The 23,954-nt window shown below is 37.1% G+C and overlaps 3 protein-coding genes and 1 pseudogene across 6 annotated transcripts; 2 read left to right on the top strand and 2 right to left on the bottom strand.

Annotated features, from left to right (window-relative positions):
• Positions 1-7,319: 7,319 nt before the first annotated feature.
• On the bottom strand, positions 7,320-8,923 carry LOC113294464 (G-type lectin S-receptor-like serine/threonine-protein kinase At1g11330). Its single transcript, XM_026542853.1, has 6 exons — positions 8,883-8,923; positions 8,580-8,688; positions 8,291-8,501; positions 7,951-8,188; positions 7,712-7,862; positions 7,320-7,631 (listed from the first exon to the last, which is right to left on the bottom strand). Exons 1-6 carry the CDS (start codon positions 8,921-8,923, stop codon positions 7,320-7,322), a joined length of 1,062 nt encoding a protein of 353 aa, XP_026398638.1.
• Positions 8,924-9,012: 89 nt separating this feature from the next.
• LOC113294463 lies at positions 9,013-11,167 on the top strand (annotated as a pseudogene).
• Positions 11,168-14,560: 3,393 nt separating this feature from the next.
• On the top strand, positions 14,561-16,681 carry LOC113296842 (G-type lectin S-receptor-like serine/threonine-protein kinase At1g11330). Its single transcript, XM_026545198.1, has 4 exons — positions 14,561-15,483; positions 15,579-15,889; positions 15,980-16,181; positions 16,265-16,681. Exons 1-4 carry the CDS (start codon positions 14,685-14,687, stop codon positions 16,504-16,506), a joined length of 1,554 nt encoding a protein of 517 aa, XP_026400983.1. The 5' UTR covers positions 14,561-14,684; the 3' UTR covers positions 16,507-16,681.
• A 2,255-nt stretch (positions 16,682-18,936) lies between these two features.
• LOC113296843 (DEAD-box ATP-dependent RNA helicase 36-like) lies at positions 18,937-23,335 on the bottom strand. Of its 4 annotated transcripts, XR_003333173.1 has the most exons (9): positions 22,965-23,335; positions 21,913-22,509; positions 21,436-21,758; positions 20,551-20,754; positions 20,364-20,445; positions 20,136-20,234; positions 19,622-19,914; positions 19,396-19,486; positions 18,937-19,307 (listed from the first exon to the last, which is right to left on the bottom strand). XR_003333173.1 is itself a non-coding variant. In XM_026545199.1 (7 exons), exons 2-7 carry the CDS (start codon positions 22,294-22,296, stop codon positions 19,735-19,737), a joined length of 1,272 nt encoding a protein of 423 aa, XP_026400984.1. In that variant the 5' UTR covers positions 22,297-22,509; positions 22,965-23,335; the 3' UTR covers positions 18,937-19,734. The 4 variants fall into 4 exon arrangements, 1 of the variants encoding a protein (XP_026400984.1); XR_003333172.1 differs by having other exon boundaries at positions 18,937-19,486; XR_003333174.1 differs by having other exon boundaries at positions 18,937-19,478.
• Positions 23,336-23,954: the final 619 nt, after the last annotated feature.

Raw genomic sequence — 23,954 nt, 5'->3', positions numbered from 1 at the left:
GAGAAATATGTAACGAGTTAAACTCAGCTCGAAATATCAAATGTGTATAATCGAAGTCTATATAGCTATACGACTTTTATCTCAAAATAGGAGGTAGAGTAGATAAACTTTTGAGTGATAGATGAGTTCAAGTCTTCACATACCTTTTGTTGATGAAGTTCCACAAGCTCCCCTTAGTAGTTCTTCGTCTTCAATCGATGAACGCCGTGAAGTCTAATGCTCAACTACACTTACTATCCTAATCCGAGACTTAGGTATAAGTAGACTAGAAATCAAGACTTATAGTTTTGGCAACTAAACTTGACAACAAGCTTGAGATAGCAACGGTTGCGAGTTCGACCGAGAAGTGCTCTTACACTATTACTTCCTAACACACAAGAATCCCCCCTAATAACTCCAAATATCCTCCATTGATTACATTATTGTCTTACTGCCAGTCACAGGATATAATTCCCTTTTAAAGATTTTCACGCATTATTCTGTAGTTGATATATGCTCCAAAACATGCTAATTTCTCGTTCCAGAAGAGGTCAAACACGCGGAAGACACACGCCAACCTTCCAAAGATAATAAAATCTCGACAATATCTCATAGAAAAATACACGCTCCTGTTTTCTTCAAATACGTGTAATTCAACACAAATCTTTCGAATCTGATGGACTTACCAATCCTGTTTAAGTGTAACATGCACAATACAATCCGTTGGAACGATCGAGTCTCACTGGAAATCTTCCAAATCCAATTCCATAAAATCTGTTGTTAAAAAATTTTGAATTAAAAATTTCCTGCCTTTTCCTGTTTTTCTCGTGAAGAAGAAAGGTGATTCTTATAGGTACCGAGTAAATTTTTTTTTTTTGGGTGGTGCTTTTAATACTTTTTCGAGCAAATTTTTCCACAGAAGTTTTACTCCATAAATACCTATAAATATATAAAAACACAATATTAATACAAAACTAAGTTCCATCACTATAGATATTGGGAACAAATTAGACATATAAATGTGTCTATCAAGGACTCATATTGGTTGTTTGCAAAATACCTTAGGAATTTGGCTAATGGACCGAAATATGATAGCTACTGAATTGAAGGAGTATTTTGCAAAAATTAGTAAAACTACTAGTTCTCCCTATGCTAGTGAATTACTAAAAATCTTGAATCCATGTATTTTTTTGATGAGGAAAATAATTTCCTAATTAAAACTCTTACTGATGAGGAAATTAAGAACGTTGTCTGGAAAATGCAACCTTGGACATCCCCAAGCCCAGATGGATTTCCACCTGGATTTTAACAGAATATGTGGTACGAGCTTGGGAGTGGTATTTGTAAAATGGTGAAAGCCTTTTTTTCACCCTGGTCATCTCCTACCACAGATGAATCACAATTTTATAAGTCTGATACATAAAATTAGCTTTCCTAGGACTGTATCTGACTTTAAGCTTATTAGCTTGAGTAATATAAGTTATAAACTATTTCAAAGTTTTTTGCTAGTAGATACAGTTTTATAAGTCTGATACCTAAAACTAGCTCTCCTAAGACTGTATCTGACTTTAGACCCATCAGCTTGAGTAATATAAGTTATAAAATAAGTTCAAAGCTTTTAAACAGTAGACTTAAAATTGTTATGAATAAATTTATCAGTCCCTACCAAACAACCTTTCTTTCCTCTAGGCAAATAACCGACATAATTATCATCCATAATATTTGGATACTATGAAGAAAAATAGGACTAAGTCAGGCATAATGGCTATTAAACTTGATATGTCATAAGATTTTTACATGATTGAGTGGTATTTTTTTATTGCTATTATAAGACAATTAGGCTTTCATGAAATTTAGTGTGGCATGATTTAACAATGTATTTCTTTGGTGTCTTCCTCCATGTTGCTTAATGGATTCTCATGTGAAGTTTTATATCCATCTCGGGGTCTCAGACAAGGGGATCCCAAGTCACTCTATTTATCCATTATCTGTATGGATGTTTTATCTAGAATTTTGATTCGTGCATAATTTAATGATAATATCCAGGGAGTCAAAGTCACTAGAGGTTTTCCTTCTGCGAGCCATTTATTTTTTGCGGATGATTGCTTGGTGTTTACCAGGGTTTCTGTGAGATATATGCTAACACTTTGGATAGCTTGCTTAATCAATTCAACAAGCTCTCAGGTCATGCCATAAACTTTGAAAAATATGGTTTAGCTTTTAGCCCTAAAACTGACCTTAGAGCTAAAAACCAAATAACTGATGTTCTGAATATTAGAAGACTAGGCATAAGAAATAATTATTTTGGTGTCCCTTTGCTTGTACAAAGGAATGAAAAGGTATACTTTCAAGCATCTGCTTGATAACTTTGATTCCAGACTTTCCCCTTCAAAAAGTAAGCATCTGAACCAATCTGGTAGAACAATTTTAAGTCAGACTGTATTTAGTTAGTCACCATTTAGTTGTGTTTCTTATGCCTAAGAAGATGATTGACAAACTTGATGGCGTCTAAAGGAAGTTTTGGTGGAATAAGAAAGGGGGAAATAAAAGAATCTATTTTAGGAATTGGGATACGGTAGCTAAACCTGTTGCGCCAGGAGGGTTGAACATTAAGAAAACCGAACAAGTGAATACTGCTCTTCTTGCCAAATTGGCTTGGAGATTGATAACTGAATCTGACTCGCTATGGGTAAAAATTGTTAGACATAATTGTTTTCTTGATAATAACCATTTGCGTTATGTGAATGAAAAAGTCAGAGTCATGGATGTGGAAGGGTATTTGTCGGGGTCTAGAGATAATAAAGAAAAATTACTACTGGGAGGTTAGAGATGGAAGAAACATCTCAATTTGGAAAGATAGATGGGGTCCAAACAGAAATGAATTGCTGAGTTCTATTTATGTTTCAAGTAATGTGCAACATGTGTATCAATAGATTGACCAAGAAAGTGGGCAGTAAAATGTTGAATGCTATTTTTGATAATGAAACTGTTAGGTACATATGTGTGTTTATGGGTAAAAAATGTTTCTGCTGGTTTTGGTAAATTTGGGTGTGTGGATGAGAAAAAAATCTAAACCTAAAACAAATGCACTGCACGAGAGTACTTTAGATTCAAGATATCAATCTGTACAATCCTGGCCTAAACCAAGAAATGGTCGTTCCAGTCTTGCTTCGGTCACAAAATGAAGGAGAAGGGTTGGTCTTAGGGAGGGAAGCGAAGAAGGTGTTGAGACCAGAATGGTTAATTCTGAAGGTGTGGCTATTTTATGACTTGTATCAGAATTTGGAACTGGCTTGCAGAATGAAAGCTATCAGTTCTTTGGTATTTTTCTGGATACTGTGCTGTTCTCACCAAACTTGTTGTTTGGTCGAAAATGGGTAAAACCTATTTATACAAGTCATATTGAACGCACCCTGATCTCGTAGAAAGTGGGAGTGATTGAGTAATGGAGAAGTGGGATTATGTGTAAATGCCAGAGACCACGTTCCCACCATGGAGGAAACTGGTCAGTTTATACCCACTACTTATTACCGCCACTAACTGCCCTGCTTTCTGACACTTTCTTATAATGGGCGTGTTGCACGCCGCACGTTGTAAACCGCCAGACCGATACCCTGATGAGCATCCCCCAGTTTGTGACATGTTTGATGTCTCGAGTTTTTTCATGGAAAACATGTAGCAAGTTGTTATGTGTGGAAAGTCAAAGTCAGGAGACTTGGCATAGGAGAATAGCATGTGATGCTATATGGCTTGTCTTAGTTGGTCTCCTAAAACTTGCCATAGGCCTGTCAATTCTGTGGCGAATTCGGACGGCTGATATCGTAACTCATGAGAAAGGATGGTCATTGATTATTTCCACATTCTGTTGGCGCCTGATGACAACACAGTGACATCATTGGCACATACCAGTGGCATAATGGCGCCTGGCGTAGGCATGACAACTATTTTGGCATATTGGTGTTAGACCCAAATATGGCTCTGGCAACATTGTCCCTGTTTCTATATCAAACTTAAGGCCTTAGGAGAATTACTTGACTTAGTTGGCGTGTCAACTTTAGCTAAATTAGGGGTTGGCATATCGAAGCCCTAATTAGCGCGTACGGCATGGCCGTGTCACGGTGGCGCTTTATGCAATCGGTGTCATGGCCACATCAAAGGAACTATGGCAGGCCATAATATGGGAATAACCACAAAGCGCAAGGATGGCCACGGGTGATTATAGAATGCCGCCTTTTTTAGGGTTTGGCGGGTCCCACATGGCCCGTGGCATGTTGTAGAGCCAAAGTAGTGTAATTGGGCCACAACTGGAAATTAGGGTTTCGACTAATGCCACTAAGGCAGAGACTTTTAGAATACCCTAATTGGAATATGTTATGGCGTTTGGCCACGAACAAGAAGTGGGTTATCACGTTTGGCGCGCTATTTATGGCATGTTGACACGATCGGCATGCTACTGCGGCAAAGTGGCACGTTTGGTATGTTTGGCATGCCAATTATCGTATTGGCGCGACATAGCATGTTCAGCATGTCACTAGCATGACGGAGTGGAATGGCACGTTTGGCATGTTTGGCATGCCAATTAGCATATTGGCGCGACTTTTGGAAAGCCTATTTGGCATTTTGACCTTCTGGCACAACTTTGCCTCTTTTGATACTGTGACAGGTTTAGAGCGACCTGATTGGTTGAAAAGAGGGGCCGACCAAGCATGGGAATGGCCACACTCCTGGTATGCGTGTGGCGGATTTAAAACGACCTGATTGGTCGATGGGAAATAGGGCCAGCAAGTATGGGCCCAGCCACAACTCATGCGCGTGTGGCGGGTTTAAGGCGACCTGATTGGTCGACAGGAAATAGGGGCCAGTTCGAGAAGCATGGGGTGTGGCCACTTGCAAGTGCCGCCGGCTGGCCTATGGCATGACCACACCTCCTTTGTTGTTGCTCCTATTACGCAGCTCCTTTTATTTCTTGTTTTCTGATTTTGGGTAGGATTTTGCACCTACCAATCCATGGAGGATTAATTACCTAGTTCGCCTAGGCTTAATTTCGACAGGCAAGGTACAATATACTGCGCAGGGCGCAAAACCCTAATTTTTGCAAATTAGTCAGGGTAATATCTGAATCCTGTGAATTATCACAAAATTGGTTGAATTCACAGAGTTCTTTGAGTTTATTGTCAGGGAGCAGTATGCTTTCCGATTGAGTACTTTTATGTAAGGACTTTAACCTTGATACTTGGAAATCCTGCTACTCTGCTGCGAGTGAACACAAATTGTCATGCCATATCAATATTAAGGGTTCAGCCGGGGAACATAACACAGAAAGCATTCAAATAAACTTATATTAACTGAATAATACAGACAAGGTGCCAAAATTTACAGAATATGTGAGATTGTTGCTACATGCACCATTCTGGGTAAATTTCATGTGAATATATGTTGCTCAATAAATGTGCCAGTGAAGAGGTTGAACACTCATCACTTTTACATGGCTCTGTTTCTTTGCTGAGTGACGACACATTAAATGCAGGTTTTACAAATTTAGCCCTGAACTAAAAACCACCATCAACAATGTGTTATTATAATTCCTGCTAAAGGTATTGATAGTCTTCGATGGAAACCTTGCGGTTAAAACTGCTAATCGAGTAGTTATAAAAGATTGTTATGAACCAGAGCAAGTGAATTTCGCTTGGAAAACCTTTTGGAAATCTCCATTACCTTCTAAGATAAACCACTTCCTATGGAAGTGTATGCATGACTGTTTGCCTTTGAGAAATAAAGTGTCTAGATATGTTTCAAGTGTTGAGGATTTATGTCCTTTTTGTAAGCTGCATTCTGAAGATCAAAATCACTTACTTATCGAGTTCCGGGTGGTTCAGGGTCTTTGGAATGCCTTTGATTCAAATATTGCAGGCATACTATATGAGAGAAACCTTAAGAATTGGATATGATCCTGGTTCATCACTACCACTGGTAACACTAGTATGCATAACTGCAGGATATATGTTGTGTGTTAGAGTATTGCTCAGTTGAACCCGCCAAGGGTTGGTATGTCAAGGTTGGTTGTCATATTTTAGTATCAAAACTCAAATTTCACTTGATTAAATTACTAAAGTCAACTTCATGAGGTTAGATTAGGAAGTCTAGAAATGTTGAGACATACAAGTAATACTTTAAACCTAAATAATCCGAAGACGTATCGACATCAACGAAGACATCATCCTTCTACTTGAGGTTAGTGATACAAAACGTGATTTGTTTCATTGCTATCGTAACTTTCAAGTCGTTTAGTTTGTAAACATAACATGTGAAGTTATATACATGAAACTCTAGTGTTAGAGACTGAGTCATCTTATCACGGTCAATATGTTAAGGAAGAATATACAAGTTTTTTTTACAACTTAGATATATTAAATTACGAAGTATAACATTTATCTTTAATTTAAACTTCATAATTGCAAGATAGATACATAATCTTTGTAACTTGTTACTAGATTGCCTAATGAACTTAGGATTAATTTCATGCCTAGAAAACTATGTTTGACTTCATGAGTTCAAGGAAGTAGACTTACGAACCTGTTTCCTAGTTGAAATAAATCAAGTGTATTGGTGTTTCGGTTTTCATTGAAGATTTAAGGCAGGATCGACCCTTACCTATATGGGGAACTAGGGTGGAACCGATTCCAACCTATTTGGGGAACTAAGATAGAACTGATCCCTACCTATGGTAGGACCGATCCCCCTTAAACAAAACCGATTTATAATGTCACGTACACTTTAGGGTTTGTGTGGTTTTGGAAATTGGGTTTGCAAAATATGAAAGTTCAAGATGTCGACATGGTGACTAATTTGAACATGTGCACAATTCTTATCTTTTACTGTTCAAAGATATTCCTTGATACTCAAGGTGAGATCCCAAACTGAAATGTTTGAGAATCGTTTTATTAAGATTTTTGAATATATATGTTTTGTTTTTCCAGCAAGCAAAACATATCTCTGAAAGATATATTAGTTAAGTATCTTGTATGCTAGCTAATATTGAGTTATCATCCAAGAGGGATTTCGGTATTACAATCGGATATTGGTTGGAATTATACAAAATCAAATTTAGGTGTTTATTGCATATCTTGAGAATAATTTCGGTGATGGAAATTAAGTTGCGGTTTTCCAAAGCAGTTGTACTTACACTATTGCATCTTTACAGCATAACGAACAAAAATGCACTCATATATTTTTAGGACCAAGCCATTTTGAAGTCAAAGTTTATATATCAAAATTGAAACATAAAGCATTAATAGAAACAATTCACCACGATTTTTTTTTTCTGAAACACTGAACGTAATTTAACGCCCTTCAATATTTGTTACAGTTAGACGATTTGCAGAAGATGATCCCAAGCTCTGTGTGAGGGAATCCAATGATGTAGAAACCCTTCTGTCAGTGAATGCAGGATGTTCAGGAGTAGGAAGAGTTGAGATTTTGCTTGTTAGCATAGAAAGAGTCGTAGACATAGTTGGTCTATCTCTCGCACATTCTTGCACACACAATAGTCCCACTTGAATACATCTAAAAATTTCTTCCAAGGGAGTTGATTCGTTCAGTATCGTTGGGTCGATAAACATTTTCATTTCACTTTCATTCCATAATTGCCATGCCTGAAAGGATGCATTAAACAATTAAAACTAAGATAGAGATCAAAGTGAAGATTACTTAATAGGAAACACTGCTTACGTACATATCCCCAAAGGCTCAATGATTGCTTTAGATGGTGAAAACTCGTTGTCTTTCTTCCACTAACAACCTCGAGTAGCAACACTCCAAAGCTAAAAACAACAGACTTTTCGGAGAACCGTCCATCCAAGATATATTCTGGGGGCATGTACCCACTGCATTCGGTTATTCGAAAAAATATCAAAAATTTATATTACTCCAACTGATGATTTACCATATATTGAAACAAACCCTTTTACTTACAGTGTCCCAACTACTCTTCTAGTACTTGCTTGTTGTTCATTACCTCCGAATATCCTTGCCATACCAAAGTCTGAAATTTTCGGATTCAGGTCTTCATCCAATAGAATATTACTAACTTTAAGGTCTCTATGTATGACTCTCAGTCTTGAGTCTCTGTGTAGGTACAACATTCCCCGGCTTATCCCTTCGATGATTTGGAATCTTCTATTCCAATCTAAGCGTTGCTGTTTTGTGGGATCTAACACAAATCGACAAGAACAAGTGAGCTTACATTACATGAGAAAGAAAATAAGTACTGAAACATAGACACATGAAATCGATTAGTGAAAGAGCAACAAACCGAAAAGGAAGGCGTCCAAGCTTTTATTAGGCATGTATTCATAAATCAACATCTTTTCTTCCCCTTCAAGACAACAACCTAGAAGTCTAACCAGATTCCTGTGCTGAACTTTTGAGATCACTATGACTTCATTTTTAAACTCCTCTAGACCTTGTATCGGCCCCTTTGATAGCCTTTTCACGGCCATTTCTTGTCCATCAGATAACGTTCCCTGAACACAAGCAACTTTTTATCATTAGTTTTATTCGAATTTGACTTATTAGTGAAAGTTGAAGTATAAAGAACATACCTTGTAAACTTTCCCAAATCCACCTTGGCTAAGCATATGAGCTCCACAAAAATTACTTGTGGCAGTTGCTAGCTCTTGAAATTTAAAAACTTTCAATTGTCTGGTGTTTCTTCATGGATATTGTCCAAATCAATTTTTCCTATGATTTCAGATCAAATTTAGTGAACACTTCTTATGACGTTTTTCAAAACCTTGAGGGTGAGATATGATACCTCTTTGTTGTTTCAACCACTTCCAAAAGAAATAGGTGCAAATGCTGATGGTAAGTGTTCCTACAAGGACTACAATCATTACAATAGTTACAAGATCCCGATTCTTCTTTGGAGCAATTTTCGTATTGTCATTTCGAGCAGGATCTGTACCGTTCTTTTGAGCAAGATCTACATTTTACAAGGAGTTATGTAAGAATTCCAAATTTAGCCCAAATTAAAAGATGAAAATATGGTGGGTCGTTCTACGCAATGGCGACAATCCTACTTTAGCTCCAAATTTTATGAAGCAATGTAATGTTTAAAAACCAACTTAATGAGTACTCCCTCAGTTCAAAAAGATATGCTTGGTTTCCTTTTTTGGGTATGTCATAAAGATAGGCTGGTTTTCTTTAATGGAAAGTCAAATATTGCGACTTTACTACTTTATCCATATTAGGAATGTAAAACAATCTGCTTATTGAACTGTTCGTGCTTAGCTTATTCGTATCATAGTGGTATCGGGTGCATGACATGGGGCGAAAATTTAGTTGACATACAACAGTTTACTCGAGGTGGTGAAGATCTTCACATCCGTTTTGCTCGTTCTGACATTGCTAAGTGATTACATATTTACATTAATGTTGGTTCCTCAATCTTTTTCATTAACAAGTCTACTTCGCAACTTCCAGGTGTGTGAATGTTAGTTCTTACATATATGTATAACTCGTTGTAAAATGTAGATCTTGCGCTGAAGAACAGTACAGATCCTGCTCGAAAGGACAATACGGATCATGGCTTAAGCCAAAATGTAATAGTTATTCTAGTTATTGTAGTCCTTGTCGGAACACTTGCCATCAGCATTTGCACGTACTTCTTCTGTAAGTGGCTGCTGACAAAACAAAGAGGTATCATATCTCACCCTAAAGCTTTTGGAAAATGTCAGTGAAAAAATTGTTCTGTTAATAAAACCAAATTCAATCTGGAATGATAGGAAAAGCTGTATCTGGGCAATACCCAGGAAGAGACTCCAGATAATCCAGATCAAGTGAAAATTTTCAAATTTCAAGAGCTAGCAATTGCCACGAATAATTTTAGCGGAGCTAATATGCTTGGCCAAGGTGGATTTGGGCAAGTTTACAAGGTATGTTTTTTATACTTGCAAGTCAAAATTAAAAAAAAACTAATAATAAAAAGTTGCTTGTGTTCAGGGAACGTTATCTGATGGACAGGAAATAGCAATGAAAAGGCTATCAAAGGGGTCGATACAAGGTCTAGAGGAGTTTAAAAATGAAGTCATTGTGATCTCGAAAGTGCAGCACAGGAATCTGGTTAGACTTTTAGGTTGCTGTCTTGAAGGGGAAGAAAAAATGTTGATTTACGAATACATGCCTAATAAAAGCCTGGACGCCTTCCTTTTCGGTCTGATGCTTCTCTTTTACAAAATGAATTCCATGTGCTTATGTTGATGCATTGTACTCTTTTTCTTTCTCATATAAGCTCACTTGTTCTAGTTGGATTGTGTTGGATCCAACGAAAAAGCAATGCTTAGATTGGACAAAGAGATTCCAAATCATCCAAGGGATAAGCCGGGGAATGTTATATCTACACAGAGATTCTAGGCTGAGAGTCATTCATAGAGACCTTAAAGTTAGTAACATTCTACTGGATGAAGACCTTAATCCAAAAATTTCAGACTTCGGTATGGCAAGAATATTTGGAGGTAATGAGCAACAAGCAAGCACTAGAAGAGTTGTTGGGACACTGTAAGCAGAAGAATTTGTTTCAGTTGGAGTAATATATTACTTGAATCTCTTTATCATTATATGCTTTCAAATTATTCAATGCAGTGGATATATCCCCCCGGAATATGTCTTGGATGGTCGATTTCAGAAAAGTCTGATGTTTTTAGTTTCGGAGTGTTACTACTCGAGGTTGTGAGTGGAAGAAAGACGACAAGTTTTCACCATCTCGAGGAATCATTAAGCCTTTTAGGATATGTGCGTAAGCAGTGTTTTCTTTTCAATCTTCACTTTGATGATCTCTTCTATTCTAGTTTCTAATCTTGTAGTGCGCATCGTTTTGTAGGCATGACAATTATGGAATGAAAGTAAAATGGAATTGCCGATCGACCCTGTGATACTGCACGACTCAACTCCCTTGGCAGAAATTTTCAGGTGCATTCAAATGGGACTATTGTGTCTGCAAGAATGTGCAAGAGATAGGCCAACTATGTCTATAACCCTTTCTATGCTAACAAGCGAAATCGCATCTCTTCCTACCCCCAAACAGCCTGCGTTTATCGAAAGAAGGAATTCCGCGTCATTAGATTCCCCTGCACACAGCTTGGGAGCAGCTTCTGTCAACCATCTAACTATTACACATATTGAAGGGCGTTGAATTGCCCTTGATGCTTTTGATTTTCTTTGTGTTGATAGGTTTCTGTATAAATTTTGACTTGGAAATGGCATGGTCCTAGAAAGACATGATTACATTTCTGTTTGGTATGCGATAAAGCTACAATAATGTAAATACAGGTATGTCTATTTGGAACCATTGCTGGCACACATGAGGTGTTACTGATAAACAATGTGTGCTTTCGGAACGCATTCCATTCAGATAACTCCAGCTTAAAAACCTAACTCAACGTAATTTGTTTGCTAGGATTCGTGTGAACACTGCAAGGATAAAACTATCCTTGTAGAGGAGGGTATTGGAGTGTTACGTCTTGGCATGAAAATTTAAGGTGAGATAAAAAAATATTATACGGAGTATATTTTTAGTGAAGGCAAAGACTGGAATGACTAAGAAATTGCAATAAGACTTGATCCTTGTAACTTTGTCCACCTTGCTACGGAAAAAGCTATCCACGGGGAGTCAGGACATTAAGAATGTTACATCGCATGACGACATTGATACTGACACTGACAGAGTTGACATCCAATGTGCAACACTTCAATTTAGAAAACAATTCAAAGGAAGGAACTGGAGGACTCTATTCCTTTGACTCCAATAACTTAACTAGCTTATAGCATCCATCTCATAAACTAAAACAATCAACAAAAACACAAGCATTATTTGATGTAGGAATTACTTATAGGTACTATTATGGTGTTCTTAGTTAGTGGCAGGTCCACCCATTAAAGTCCAGTAACTGGAGGTCCATAATAAAAAGAAAACAATAAAATTGGACCCAAATTTTTAGTCCCTGGTCCATACACGTGCGGGATCTTTTCTGTGCATTTTTAAAATCACCGAAATACCCCTTCTCTATGAGGTTTATAATCAGTTTCATATTTCGAGCTCATTTGTTCAGATCCATTTTTTTCTCTCTTTCCGCTCGATGAAGCTTCGAAATCTCGACATGGTTTTTGAAGATTGTTTGTTCCAGGTATGTTTTCTAATCATCTTATTTGATTCTTTGTTAGTTTTTTTTTTGTTTTTTCGACCGAATCATGAGGATCAAATCGATTTTCATTATGTTTTATATTTTTTTTCCTTTTTGGTAATCGTTATAGATGTATTCCCAACTGATTTTGATGATTTACAGTTTTTTATTAATTTATTAGTGTTTTAGATCGGCTTTGATTTTGTTTTACTCATGGATTCATCACTTAATTTGTATGATTCAGCAATACATATATGTCGTACTGAAAACTGCTGAATCAATTTTGTTATTAGTTATATTTTCATCACTTTTTGGTAATCGTTATAGATGTATTCCCAACTGATTTTGATGATTTACAGTTTTTTATTAATTTATTAGGTTTTAGATCGGCTTTGATTTTGTTTTACTCATGGATTCATCACTTAATTTGTATGATTCAGCAGTACATATATCTCTTGATTCCTTGGAGAGAAATTAAGACTTAAGATTTTTGGGTTACGGAAATAGGAATTGAACTCGTTTTTTTGTGTGTTTACGATCTTTATTATTGATTCGTTAATTTTTTTTACTTCAATTTTTATAAAAATACTTCAGATCTAGATACATAATCATGTTTTAGGTTCATTTCATTAGTAGATCTGATTTTTTAGTTTCATTTTGTTGGTCTTTGGTTTGTTTTTAGTTTGCTTTTGTGTATTAATCATCAGTACGTATATGATGTACTGGTGGTTTTTGATGAAAATAGTCCAGATCTAGTTATAAAATCATGTTTTACGTTCGTTTCATTTGGAGATCTGATATTTTAGTTTCATTTTGTTGGCTTTTGGTTTTGTGTATTAACCATCAGTACGTATATGACGTACTGATTTTCTGTGTTTACTATGCATCTACATGTTTTGCTTGTGTATTAACCATCAATACGTATATGACGTACTGTTTGTATGAATCTTAATCGTAATTATTCGATTTTTTGATTAGATTATGATGTTTTTAGCTTATTTGAACTCTCAATTTGATTTTCTTGTTATTTTCGTTCTTTATTTTCTAAGAAAATCATGCTTGTTTATTGTTTCAGGGGTATTATTTTTAGCAGTACATATGTCGCATACTAATACAAACTACTTTTGATTCTTTTTTATTCTTAGTTTTATCACTTGTTGTTGTTTGATCCATAAGTACATATCTTCCATACTGAAATAATACTCTTTCGATTCTGTTTTTTTATAGATTCATTCCATGCAGTTGTTTTTTAGTTCATGAATCAGCAGTACATATGTGGCATGCTGATACAAACTGCTTTTTGATTATGTTTTTTTTTAGTTTTATCACTTGTTGTTGTTTCATCCATAAGTACATATATGCGATACTGAAATAAGACTCTCGATTTAGTTATTTTTCTTCATGGAGTTGTTTTAGACAGTGAATTAATAATACATATATTGAATACTGAAAAAGTTGCTCTTTGAATCTGTTTTATACATAGATTTTAGTCAGTTAGTTCTTATGATTTTGTCAACACATATATGGAATACCGAAATAAAACTGAACCACGTTAGGTAGTATTAATCTTGATGTTGTCATATTACTTGTACTATTCATTTTTGTTCTGTTATTCATATATGGATTGTTGTTGTGTTTTAATTGTTACATTTTGGTCACATTTACAGGTTCAATATGTCTGATGTTAAGAGTGTTGGCGTTTTTTGGAGGAAGTGGTCCAATGGGAGTGGAGCACTAGAGAGATCCTGTTTTTTTTTTTAACCTGTAAGCAGTGTAGCAGATATGTACTCAAATTATGTAAGCAGTGTAGCGGATATGTACTCGAATTTCATAAACTGTGTAGCAGATATGTACTCGATATAATGAGCATGTAGACACACACGTTTGGTAGTCAGGGTATTGTGGTCATTTTCATGTTTTAATTAATTGTGGACCTTCAGATAAAAGAAAATTCTGGTTGGACCCTACTATAAATAACCTTATGGGCTTAGTAACAAACAAGAAATTTTCCTTATTTGATCACATTTTCAGCAAATTATGATCATTCTTAGTACTTTTCCTGGTCGAATCGTCATTCATTTTTCTCTCTTGTTTTTCGTGCTTCACAACTGCTATGCAGCAGATAACACCAGCATCCTAAAACCAACTCAAACCATAACCGACTCTCAGACACTAACTTCTGCCGGCCATATATTCAAACTAGGCTTTTTCAGTCCTCCTAATTCTACAAACCGCTATGTCGGGATATGGTATGAAGTCGATCCGAGAATCATCGTATGGGTTGCAAACAGGAATAACCCGTTAAAAGATTCATCGGGAACCTTGAGAATTGCAGACGACGGAAATCTTGTGATTGTAGACGGACAAGGGGTTCTTTTTTGGACTACGAACGTGTCTAATATTACTACACCTAACAATTCAGTTGCCGAGCTATTAGATACCGGAAATCTTGAATTCAAAGTGCTAAATGATGACTTGAAGTTGGTATGGCAGAGTTTCGATCACCCAACCGATACTTTCCTTCCAGGAATGAAGATTGGTGGAAGTACAGCAACCGGAAAGAAGCTAGAGCTTACGTCGTGGAAAAGCGAATCCGATCCTTCAACAGGGATATTTTCAGCTGGGCTGGAGTTTCTAGATGATAATCATCCTCAGCTGGTCATCTGGAGAAATGGGTCTAAGTTTCGACTTTGGCGAAGTGGTCCGTGGAATAATATAGTATTCATTGGCGTAGCTGAGATGACATTGGCTAGTGCGTTATATTCCTCTAATGAACAAGATAATATGTATTTGAGCTTCAGAGATGTTAATAACCAGAACCCGCGATACGTGTTGGACCAACATGGAGCATTCCATGGAAAGGAATGGGAAGCAAATCTGAATAACTGGTCTGAATTTTGGTCATCACAAAGTAATATTTGTGACACTTTTGGAATGTGTGGTCCTTTCGGTAGTTGCAAATCTTCTAATTCGCCAATTTGCAGTTGTCTGTCAGGATTTAGACCCAAGTTTGAAGATGAATGGAGTAATGGAAATTGGTCAGGTGGGTGTGTCAGGATTACGCAATTGGAGTGCCAAAATACCAGCTTAGGGAATTCAGATGGTTTCAAAAGATTGGAAAGCATGAAAATACCTGATTATGCTTCCCTGTCACTTGTAATACAGATGGAGAATTGTAAAAAGATATGCTTGAAGAACTGTTCGTGCTTAGCTTATGCGCATGATAGTGGTATTGGGTGCATGACATGGGGTGGAAATTTGGTTGACATACAACAGTTTACTCAACGTGGTACAGATCTTTACGTTCGCTTAGCTCATTCAGACATTGGTAAGTGATCGTACATTTCTACATCACAATTTCTGGGTGTTCGACTGTTGTTAGCTTTCTTAATTCTTACATATATTACTCCTTGTAAAATGTAGATGTTGCGCTAAATAACAGTACAGATCCTGCTCGATCGGACAAGTATACTGCTCCAAAATTAGTTATTGCAATTGCTGTAGTCCTTGTAGGAATACTTGCCATCAGCATTTCCACGTACTTCTTTCGGAAGGGGTTGGCAAAACAAAGATGTATAGGGAACATTGCCTCTGATTTGGACAATATTCACGAAGAAACTCCAGAAACTTCCGATCAATTGAAAGTCTTCAAATTTCAAGAGCTAGCAATTGCCACAAATAATTTTTGTGGAGCTAATATGCTTGGCCAAGGTGGATTTGGGCAAGTATACAAGGTAACTAACTATACAGGATACAGTTGCTTTTTTATTCTTAAACTTTCACTTATAAGTCGAGTTCCAATGAATTTCCGTTTTTGAGTTCAGGGTATGCTATTAGGTGGACAGGAAATAGCCGTGAAAAGGCTGTCTAAGGGTTCTATACAAGAGTTCAAAAATGAAGTTATAGTTATCTCAAAAGTTCAGCACAGGAATCTGGTTAGACTATTAGGTTGTTGTCTCGAGGGGGAAGAAAAGTTGTTGATTTATGAATACATGCTTAATAAAAGCTTGGATGCCTTCCTTTTCGGTTTGATGCTGCTCTTTCACAAGTTCAATGTTATGTGCTTTCTTTCCGATGTAACCTCACTTGTTCAGGTTGGTTTGTGTCAGATCCAACAAAACGGGAACGCATAGATTGGAGAAAGAGATTTCAAATCATCGAAGGGATAAGCCGGGGAATGTTGTACCTACACAGAGATTCTAGACTGAGAGTCATTCATAGAGACCTTAAAGTTAGTAACATTCTACTGGACGCAGACCTGAATCCAAAAATTTCAGACTTCGGTATGGCAAGGATATTCGGAGGTAATGAACAACAAGCAAGTACTAGAAGAGTTGTTGGGACACTGTAAGTAGATGAGTTTGCAGTTTGATTACATTAAACATTGATATATTCCTTCAATCTCAGATAGATGCTTTCAAATAACTAATATATGCCCCCTGAGTATGTCATGGACGGCCGATTTTCAGAAAAGTCTGATGTTTTTAGTTTTGGAGTATTGCTACTCGAGGTTGTGAGTGGAAGAAAGACGACAAGTTTTCACCATCTCGAGCAATCATTGAGCCTTTTAGGATATGTACGTAAGCAGCGTTTTTGTTTTCAATAGCGTAACTAGTAATTATAAATCTTCATTTTGATCTCTATCCTAGTTTCTAATTTTGTAGTGCGTCGTTTTAGGCATGACAATTATGGAATGAAGGTAAAATGGAATTGTTGATCGACCCTTCGATACTGCACGAATCAACTCCCTTAGGAGAAATTTTCAGATGCATTCAAGTGGGACTATTGTGTGTGCAAGAATCTGCGAGAGATAGACCAACAATGTCTATAACTCTTTCTATGCTAACAAGCGAAATCGCAACTCTTCCCACCCCCAAACAGCCTGCATTTATGGAAAGAATGGTTTCGACGCCTTTATATTGCTTTGCACATAGCTTGGAAGCAGCTTCTACAAACCATGTGACTATCACAAATATTCAAGGGCGTTAAATTACGGTTGTTGCTTATAATTTATTTGTGTGGAAGTGTTTCCGTCTAGATTTCATTTTGTTTCAATTCTGAAATGTGAACTTTGACATCGAAATGGCATGGTCCTATAGAACTTATGTAGACCATTTCTAAGTGTCATATAAGCAGGATGAGATTGTCTGATCGGAAGTGACAGATTGTGAAAAGAAAGTAAAACTTTGAATTAAAAAAAAGAAGAAGAAGTTGCTGGAAGAGTTTCAGAATCCAACTGCAAGTAGAACTAATGTGTTGACTGTGCACACCTGAGCCATTGCCAGTTTCAGAATTCCTTCATAAGGAGAGAGGTCATATAATGAGTGGCACTTGTGTCAGGCAACCATCTGAAAGGCTTTCGTTTACAAATGAAATACTAGTAAAAACTAGTTACCTTAGGTTTTTGACCCCCATGCCTTGAAAGTGCGGTCCGTCTAAACACAGGCCCTGGGAGGCCAGCGTCACGATTCGTGGTTTACCTAGCAAAAAAAAAAAAAAGGTTTTTAGTATCGATTCCCACCAAAAGCATTTTAAAACCTTATTTTCTTCGACAGAAGTTCAATATGTGGAGAAGGTTGAGAAGCTCATTTTTCTGAAGAAGATTAAAATAGATATCAGGGTGCCACGAAGGCACAAAAGATATACAAAGCAGGAGAGGACACTATTTTAGAACAGCCAAGGATACTGCCCATTCTTCAGTAAAAAGTGGACTCTGATGTGAAGCTAGCATTTGTTGTCAAGTTTTTGAGGATAGATTTGTTGGTAATAGATTAGAACAGTATTATTTTACTGGACTAGTCTTGTTTGGTCAATTTTACTGAACTTTATTTGAAAATCTTATTTCAGCTTAAAAAGTAGTTTATAGAAAAAGGTTTATGGTTACAAATTTGTGTTTGGTTGACGTTTTGCAGCATGCACTTATCAACCTCCAGTTAATGGCGCTCACCTATCGACTCTCAGCACGCTGAGCTGAAATTCTGTGGGCTAAAACACTGAACCAGGAGACTGAGAGCCAAAAAATTGTGTCAATAGCTGTATGCCAAAGCAATGAGCTGGGAACACAGTAGCTACACAGGCAGCAGCACACACCTGTCTACCTGCAGCTAATGGCGCTCAGCCGTTGACAGCTATCATCACACAGTGATAGCCACACAGCCTTCAGTACGCGGCCAAAAGCAGTGCCTTGAAATGATGCGAGGCCCAACGCTGTGTGTTAATAGCTCTGTATTCCAAAGAGGTGAGCCTAGGTTTATTATGCATCTGTTTTTCGCTTCTCCTGTATAATTGGAGATAACTTTTTTTGTAATTATGGTGCACATACTTCTTACTGCTAGTTTTAGAACAGTCCCAACTGCTCCAGCTTAATTCAGTAAATATAGAGAAAGCTCTTCCAAGAAAAACCTGGATGCCAATTTTTACTTCATTCTTACTGTGTTTAAAACTCACTTGTGGATACGTAGGAATTGGTGTTAGGAAAATGACTCTGTATTAAAGAAATCATAAAAATGAAAATAAGAACAACTCTGAAAAAGAATGTCCATTTGGTGGAAAAATCAGAAACAAATATATCCAGATTTGGTCTTTCAACTTTAAACTCTTTGAAATGGTGTCCTGCATGTAGGAGTGTCTGGTCGCAGCACACCATTATTCTGCTTCTTTCAGTATGAGAATCATGACACTTCCCCTTAAGTTAGGCTAATCGCAAAGTTCATAGAATCTGACAGAGGTTTAGTCCTCCATAATAACCATGAGATTTTAGAACATTAGAAGTTCAATTTCATAGCCTTGTACAAGTACAAATTGAAGACAGACAAACGATAATGAAGGTAGAATTAGCAAAGAAAACATATGGAAGATGCTGCAATTCATAAAAGCACTTAAAATACCCCATACAATTATCCAGGGGTGAACTAACATCTACCCTAATAGGGATTGATCATTTGGCATTTGCCTATACTGCACTTACTCAAGAGCTGCCAATAATACTATTTGATCGAGCAAAAATTAGAGTATTACTTCAAGTCTATGTTCAAAACAAAAATTAAGCTTCCTTTCACCTTGAGAATGCTAACCTTGGCCATAGCATTTACAATCAAACTTAGAATCTTCGTAACCCCAGCATAGATTAACAAAATGGTGACAAACATTCATCTATAGTGAAAGCAAATTCCAATCCATTCAGTCGTAATCAAAACACTCACTGAATTCTTGCAAATGATAAGAAGCTTGTAAAGATTACCTAGGAAAGGGCTTAAATGTGAGAGTAACTACATGTCTGCCAGGAATTGTCTTTGATGTTTCAACATTAATACAATGATCATCCTGTGATCCTAGATTCAAATAACAAAATACACTCATCAATTCACTAGTAAGATATACATACTCTAGAACTATGGCAGCTAAACAATTCATTTTTGTGAGGACAAAAAAACAAATAGTAAGCATACACCAAAGAATGAAATTACCTTTTCCGCGTGGAGGTAATCTAGATCTTATAGATGGTTCATCATCTTCAGAACGATGATGATATTACAACCCTCCTAACTTTAGACTTTCATCATTTGAAGCATATAATTTCCTACTTGGATTCTTCTGCAGAGGTAGTTTTGGTTCTTCTTCTCTTCTTAATATTAGCCTTTTCTTTCAACAATCCTTTCTCTGATAGTGTTTTTAGCTTCTGGGCCTTTCGTTCTTCTGCTTTTTGTTCGAAACCGTCATCCATCATCTTCATAGTTTCAATACGTTTAGCTTTGTAAACCTACATTGATGAGTCCTCATGATATGTCATGTTTTTCAGAAAGATGAATCGCAAATAATTGTAATGAAAAGGAGCACTTTTCTGATGGGTAAGACCAACGATGCTTATTTATTCATTTCCATAAGAGACTGATGCAATTTGTGAAATTTTAGAATACATAAACAAAACGAGCGACAGACCACTAAGCAATCAAATACTCTGTTCGACAGAGGTGTTGTTACCTTAGTAATGTCCGCAAGAACATCATTTTCTTTGCATTCAAACTTATCCAACTGCTTCCCAACGAAAGCCTCTATTCCATGAATAAGATCTACATCGTTCTGCAAAAGATGATCAATAATCACTCAGTGTGAGGACGGACATTACAATGAGAAGCAACCAAGTGACCAGTGTTCCTTCACATGCCCAAAGAGAAAAGTCTGAGCCGAACAACATTTTCTATGACTAACCTGAGTAACAAAGCTCACAGCCAGCCCTCCTCTGCCTGCTCTAGCTGTACGCCCAACACGATGAATGTAGTCTCTAGCATATCTGGAATAGGTTGGATCGAGTTCAGTCAAAATTTATGTCCTGCCATTTTCCATAACAAAACAACAGAAATTCTAAACAGTAAGGAAGTTTGCTAGTAACACTAACCTCGGAATATCATAATTTATGACAAGATCAACTGTTGGAATGTCTAAACCGCGACTAGCCACGTCTGTTGCCAGTAGAATGGGAGTCTGACCAGATTTGAATCGATGTAGTGCAGACAGTCTTAGAGCCTGGGACTTGTGCGAATGCAATCCCACTGCTGGTTGTTCAAGTTCTTCCAGTAACAAACTAAGAAGGTGACAACTCCTGATGTAACACCAATGCACATAGAGAGATCACAATATTATAAGAACAATTTCATTGCAACATTAACATCTGATAAAAATAAGTTTGCAGCAAGTAAGAATTTAGAAACTTCTAGTTAGAGCAAGTCTTATGGTGGAATCTAAGCAATTCCAAGCTTGGAAAAAGTGTGGAATGTCAAGTCTAATGGCTTCCAAATAGGGATGTTCCACGGTTTTTCCAAGCCATCTTCCAAGGTTTTGTGGAATAGTGCTTGGAATACAAGGAAAACGCTAAAAGAAATGGCGCTTAACGTCAATCTAACTAGCGCTCAGAAAACGCTAAAAGGACTAGCGTTAAGAGAAAAAAATGCCTACAAACAAGACAACTTCGGTTGTTTCTCTTAGTATAAAATTAGATCTATACACGTGTTAGATTCTAAGTGGTTAAGCCAAAACAAAAAATATTTATTCACGTGAATGGTCAGTGGACCCTTTAAAGATCAGAATCATAAGTTTGGAATTAATCCCAATAGTTTAGAATTATTTCTGTTTATGCCATTTTGGAAGATTTCCACCATTAGACCTGCACATCCAGGATGTATTCCAGATAGTGAGGTGGCATGCAATTTGGAAGATGGAATTCTTCCACCATAAGACTTGCTCTTAGGAGAAACTTCAAACGCAAAACACGTAAGAATTTTACCTGCATGTAGAAACAAATATTATGGCAGAGCGAACGCCCATGTCCTCCATTTTTGACAAAATGTAAAGCAGATAAACATCTTTCACGTTTTTCGGAACAAAAACATACTGTTGTTTAAGAAATTCAACAGTTTTAAATCCCTCATACTGCTCGTAAAAGTATGCGTTGTTTGCAGAAACCTCAAGCAGTGTTTGTAAGTTTTCTGTCATTGTCGCAGAAAACAACAGAGTTTGTCTATCTTTAGGCAAGTACTGAAATATTGCACTCAGTTCCTTCTCAAAACCAACATCCAAAACTCTAGCGGCCTCATCTAAAACTAGAAACTGGAGAAAAAAATTGAATGGACGAAATTAACAAAATACGTTGGCAACCAAATTCATGAACAAACAGTGAATATCCTGAGATACGAGTAATTCAAAGACTACTTTAACATGCTGTGGTTAGAGCAATGTAAAGAAATATCAAATATATGTGTACCTTGGTCTTCGAGAAGACAGATGGAAAATCTGGATTCTGTTCAAGGAGGTCTTTTATCCTCCCTGGTGTCGCTATCACAACATGTGGGCGTTGCATCAAAGCTTGTGCTTGACTGATCATATCCATCCCTCCAACAACAACAGCACATCGTAGGTGCAAGGATGCTCCAAGTGCCCTGAACTGCTCTGCCAATTGGTATGCCGGCTCCCTATTAGGTGTTATCGCCAAAGCAAACACACCGTAGGGGTTTTCTGCAAGGAGGTTCAAAATAGGTAATGCAAAAGCCGCTGTCTTCCCACTACCTGTCTGAGCTAAACCTAAAACATCTTGACCAGCAAGAATTCTAGGAATACAGTGATGTTGAACTTGTGTGGGTTTCTTCATTCCAAGCTCCTTGCATGTTCGAGTAGCCCAGTCAGCTAAACCAAGATCAGCGAAACTAAGAGTATATGATTCAGGGTCACACGATTTTTCCACTTCTAGGGGTTCATTAGGTTGAGGATTTTCTAAAATCGGGGTTGGTTTTTTAGAAATTTTGCAGTAACTTCTTTATCGAGAACAACGGAGGTTGATCAACTACCTCCATAGTTGTTTTGCCTGCAAATGTTAAAGAATCAAACAACTATAAGTCTTTGCTCCGAAAACCCCATAGACACCTTACACTTGGTCCAAGCAGAAACTACAGTGACAGTAAGTCTCCGATGATAGGCAATTTCTGTCAGTTGTAGACATTAAACACCACAATCTGAAATGTTGGGTCCTATAGTAAGTGAGCTTATGGGGTTCACATGATAGAGAAGAAACCAATATTCTAACAAGCCATAGAGTTAAAAGTTTATGTTTTTATTGGAGTATTACACTTCGGGGTATTACAATTCAATAACGCAAGATCAAATTTTGGGCATAAATCTAATTAGTATCATCAGACATTGAAATCATATTAAACCCATTAAAGATTGAAACTTTTAACTCCGTATCTAGTACCAGAAGGAAGAAAAAAACCCTTTGTGAACTCCAAATAGAAAAAAAGAGAGAATTGCTAGAATGCATACCTGTTAGAGTAACGATGGAAAAGAAGTTGATGACAAATCAGTGGAAACGAGAGACGAATTTGGAAAGTGAAATTCCGGGGTTTAAAGAGAAATTTCAAAGCCTCTAGTGCATAATGTTAGGGTTTATCACTCTTTCAGTGGGAGTATATCAAGGACTTGTTTCTCCTAATATATCCGCAATAGGGGATGGAACTTTAGGGGTTCAGCTTCTGGGGAGACGGTGATTCACCCTGGCAGGTCGGATTTTGTGAGGAGTGGAAATTCCGAGTGTAGAGTGGCACCTGGCAGGTTTCTCTTTTGTGGGGTTTGGTGGTGACACGGTACCTATCTGAAAGGACTTTCGTTTAGGAGTAAAAGGTTAGCTCCCTTAGGTTCTTGTATCGATTCCCACCAAAAGCATTTTCGCTCCGACTGAAAATTCAGATAGCAGGAGAGGTTTTTTTTTAAGAACAGCCAACGATGCTGTCAAGTTTATGGACGAATTGGATCAAGAGGACAGATGACTCAAAGTTAGGGTTAAGTTTTTTAACGATCCAAACCGTTTGATCATGAGGAATATGAAAAGGACCTGTTCGTGAAGGTGACAATCTCACTTCCTCTAATTTTTCACGGTAAGTGTTGTTGAATATTCACAAGTGCTTAAATTACCTTTGCTTGCACAATTTCATATGTTTAAATTGGAGATTGAAGTTTGATTAATTTATATAGTCCATATCTTTTGATGAGCATGTCCAAATTAAGAATAATATCCCAGGTGATAGAACATGAGCATCAGAGGAAAACTAAACAGGTTGAGAGAAAAATCTCTATTGCATTGTGATCATTAGATGGACAAAGTCATAGTACATATACAAAGATTACAATGAGAAAAATGGAAACAAAATATACAAAAGATACAAGAGATGCGTACGATACTATGACAACATTCAATGTATATGCAGTAACGGAGAAGATATGTAAAGATACTATAGTATCTCGTAACACCCCCCC

Source organism: Papaver somniferum, chromosome 7 (genome assembly GCF_003573695.1).
Source record: "Papaver somniferum cultivar HN1 chromosome 7, ASM357369v1, whole genome shotgun sequence".
In the NCBI taxonomy this organism is placed as follows: Eukaryota; Viridiplantae; Streptophyta; class Magnoliopsida; order Ranunculales; family Papaveraceae; genus Papaver; species Papaver somniferum.
The sequence above is the reverse complement of the archived record's forward strand: the minus strand, read 5'-3'. Positions and strand labels throughout refer to the sequence as shown.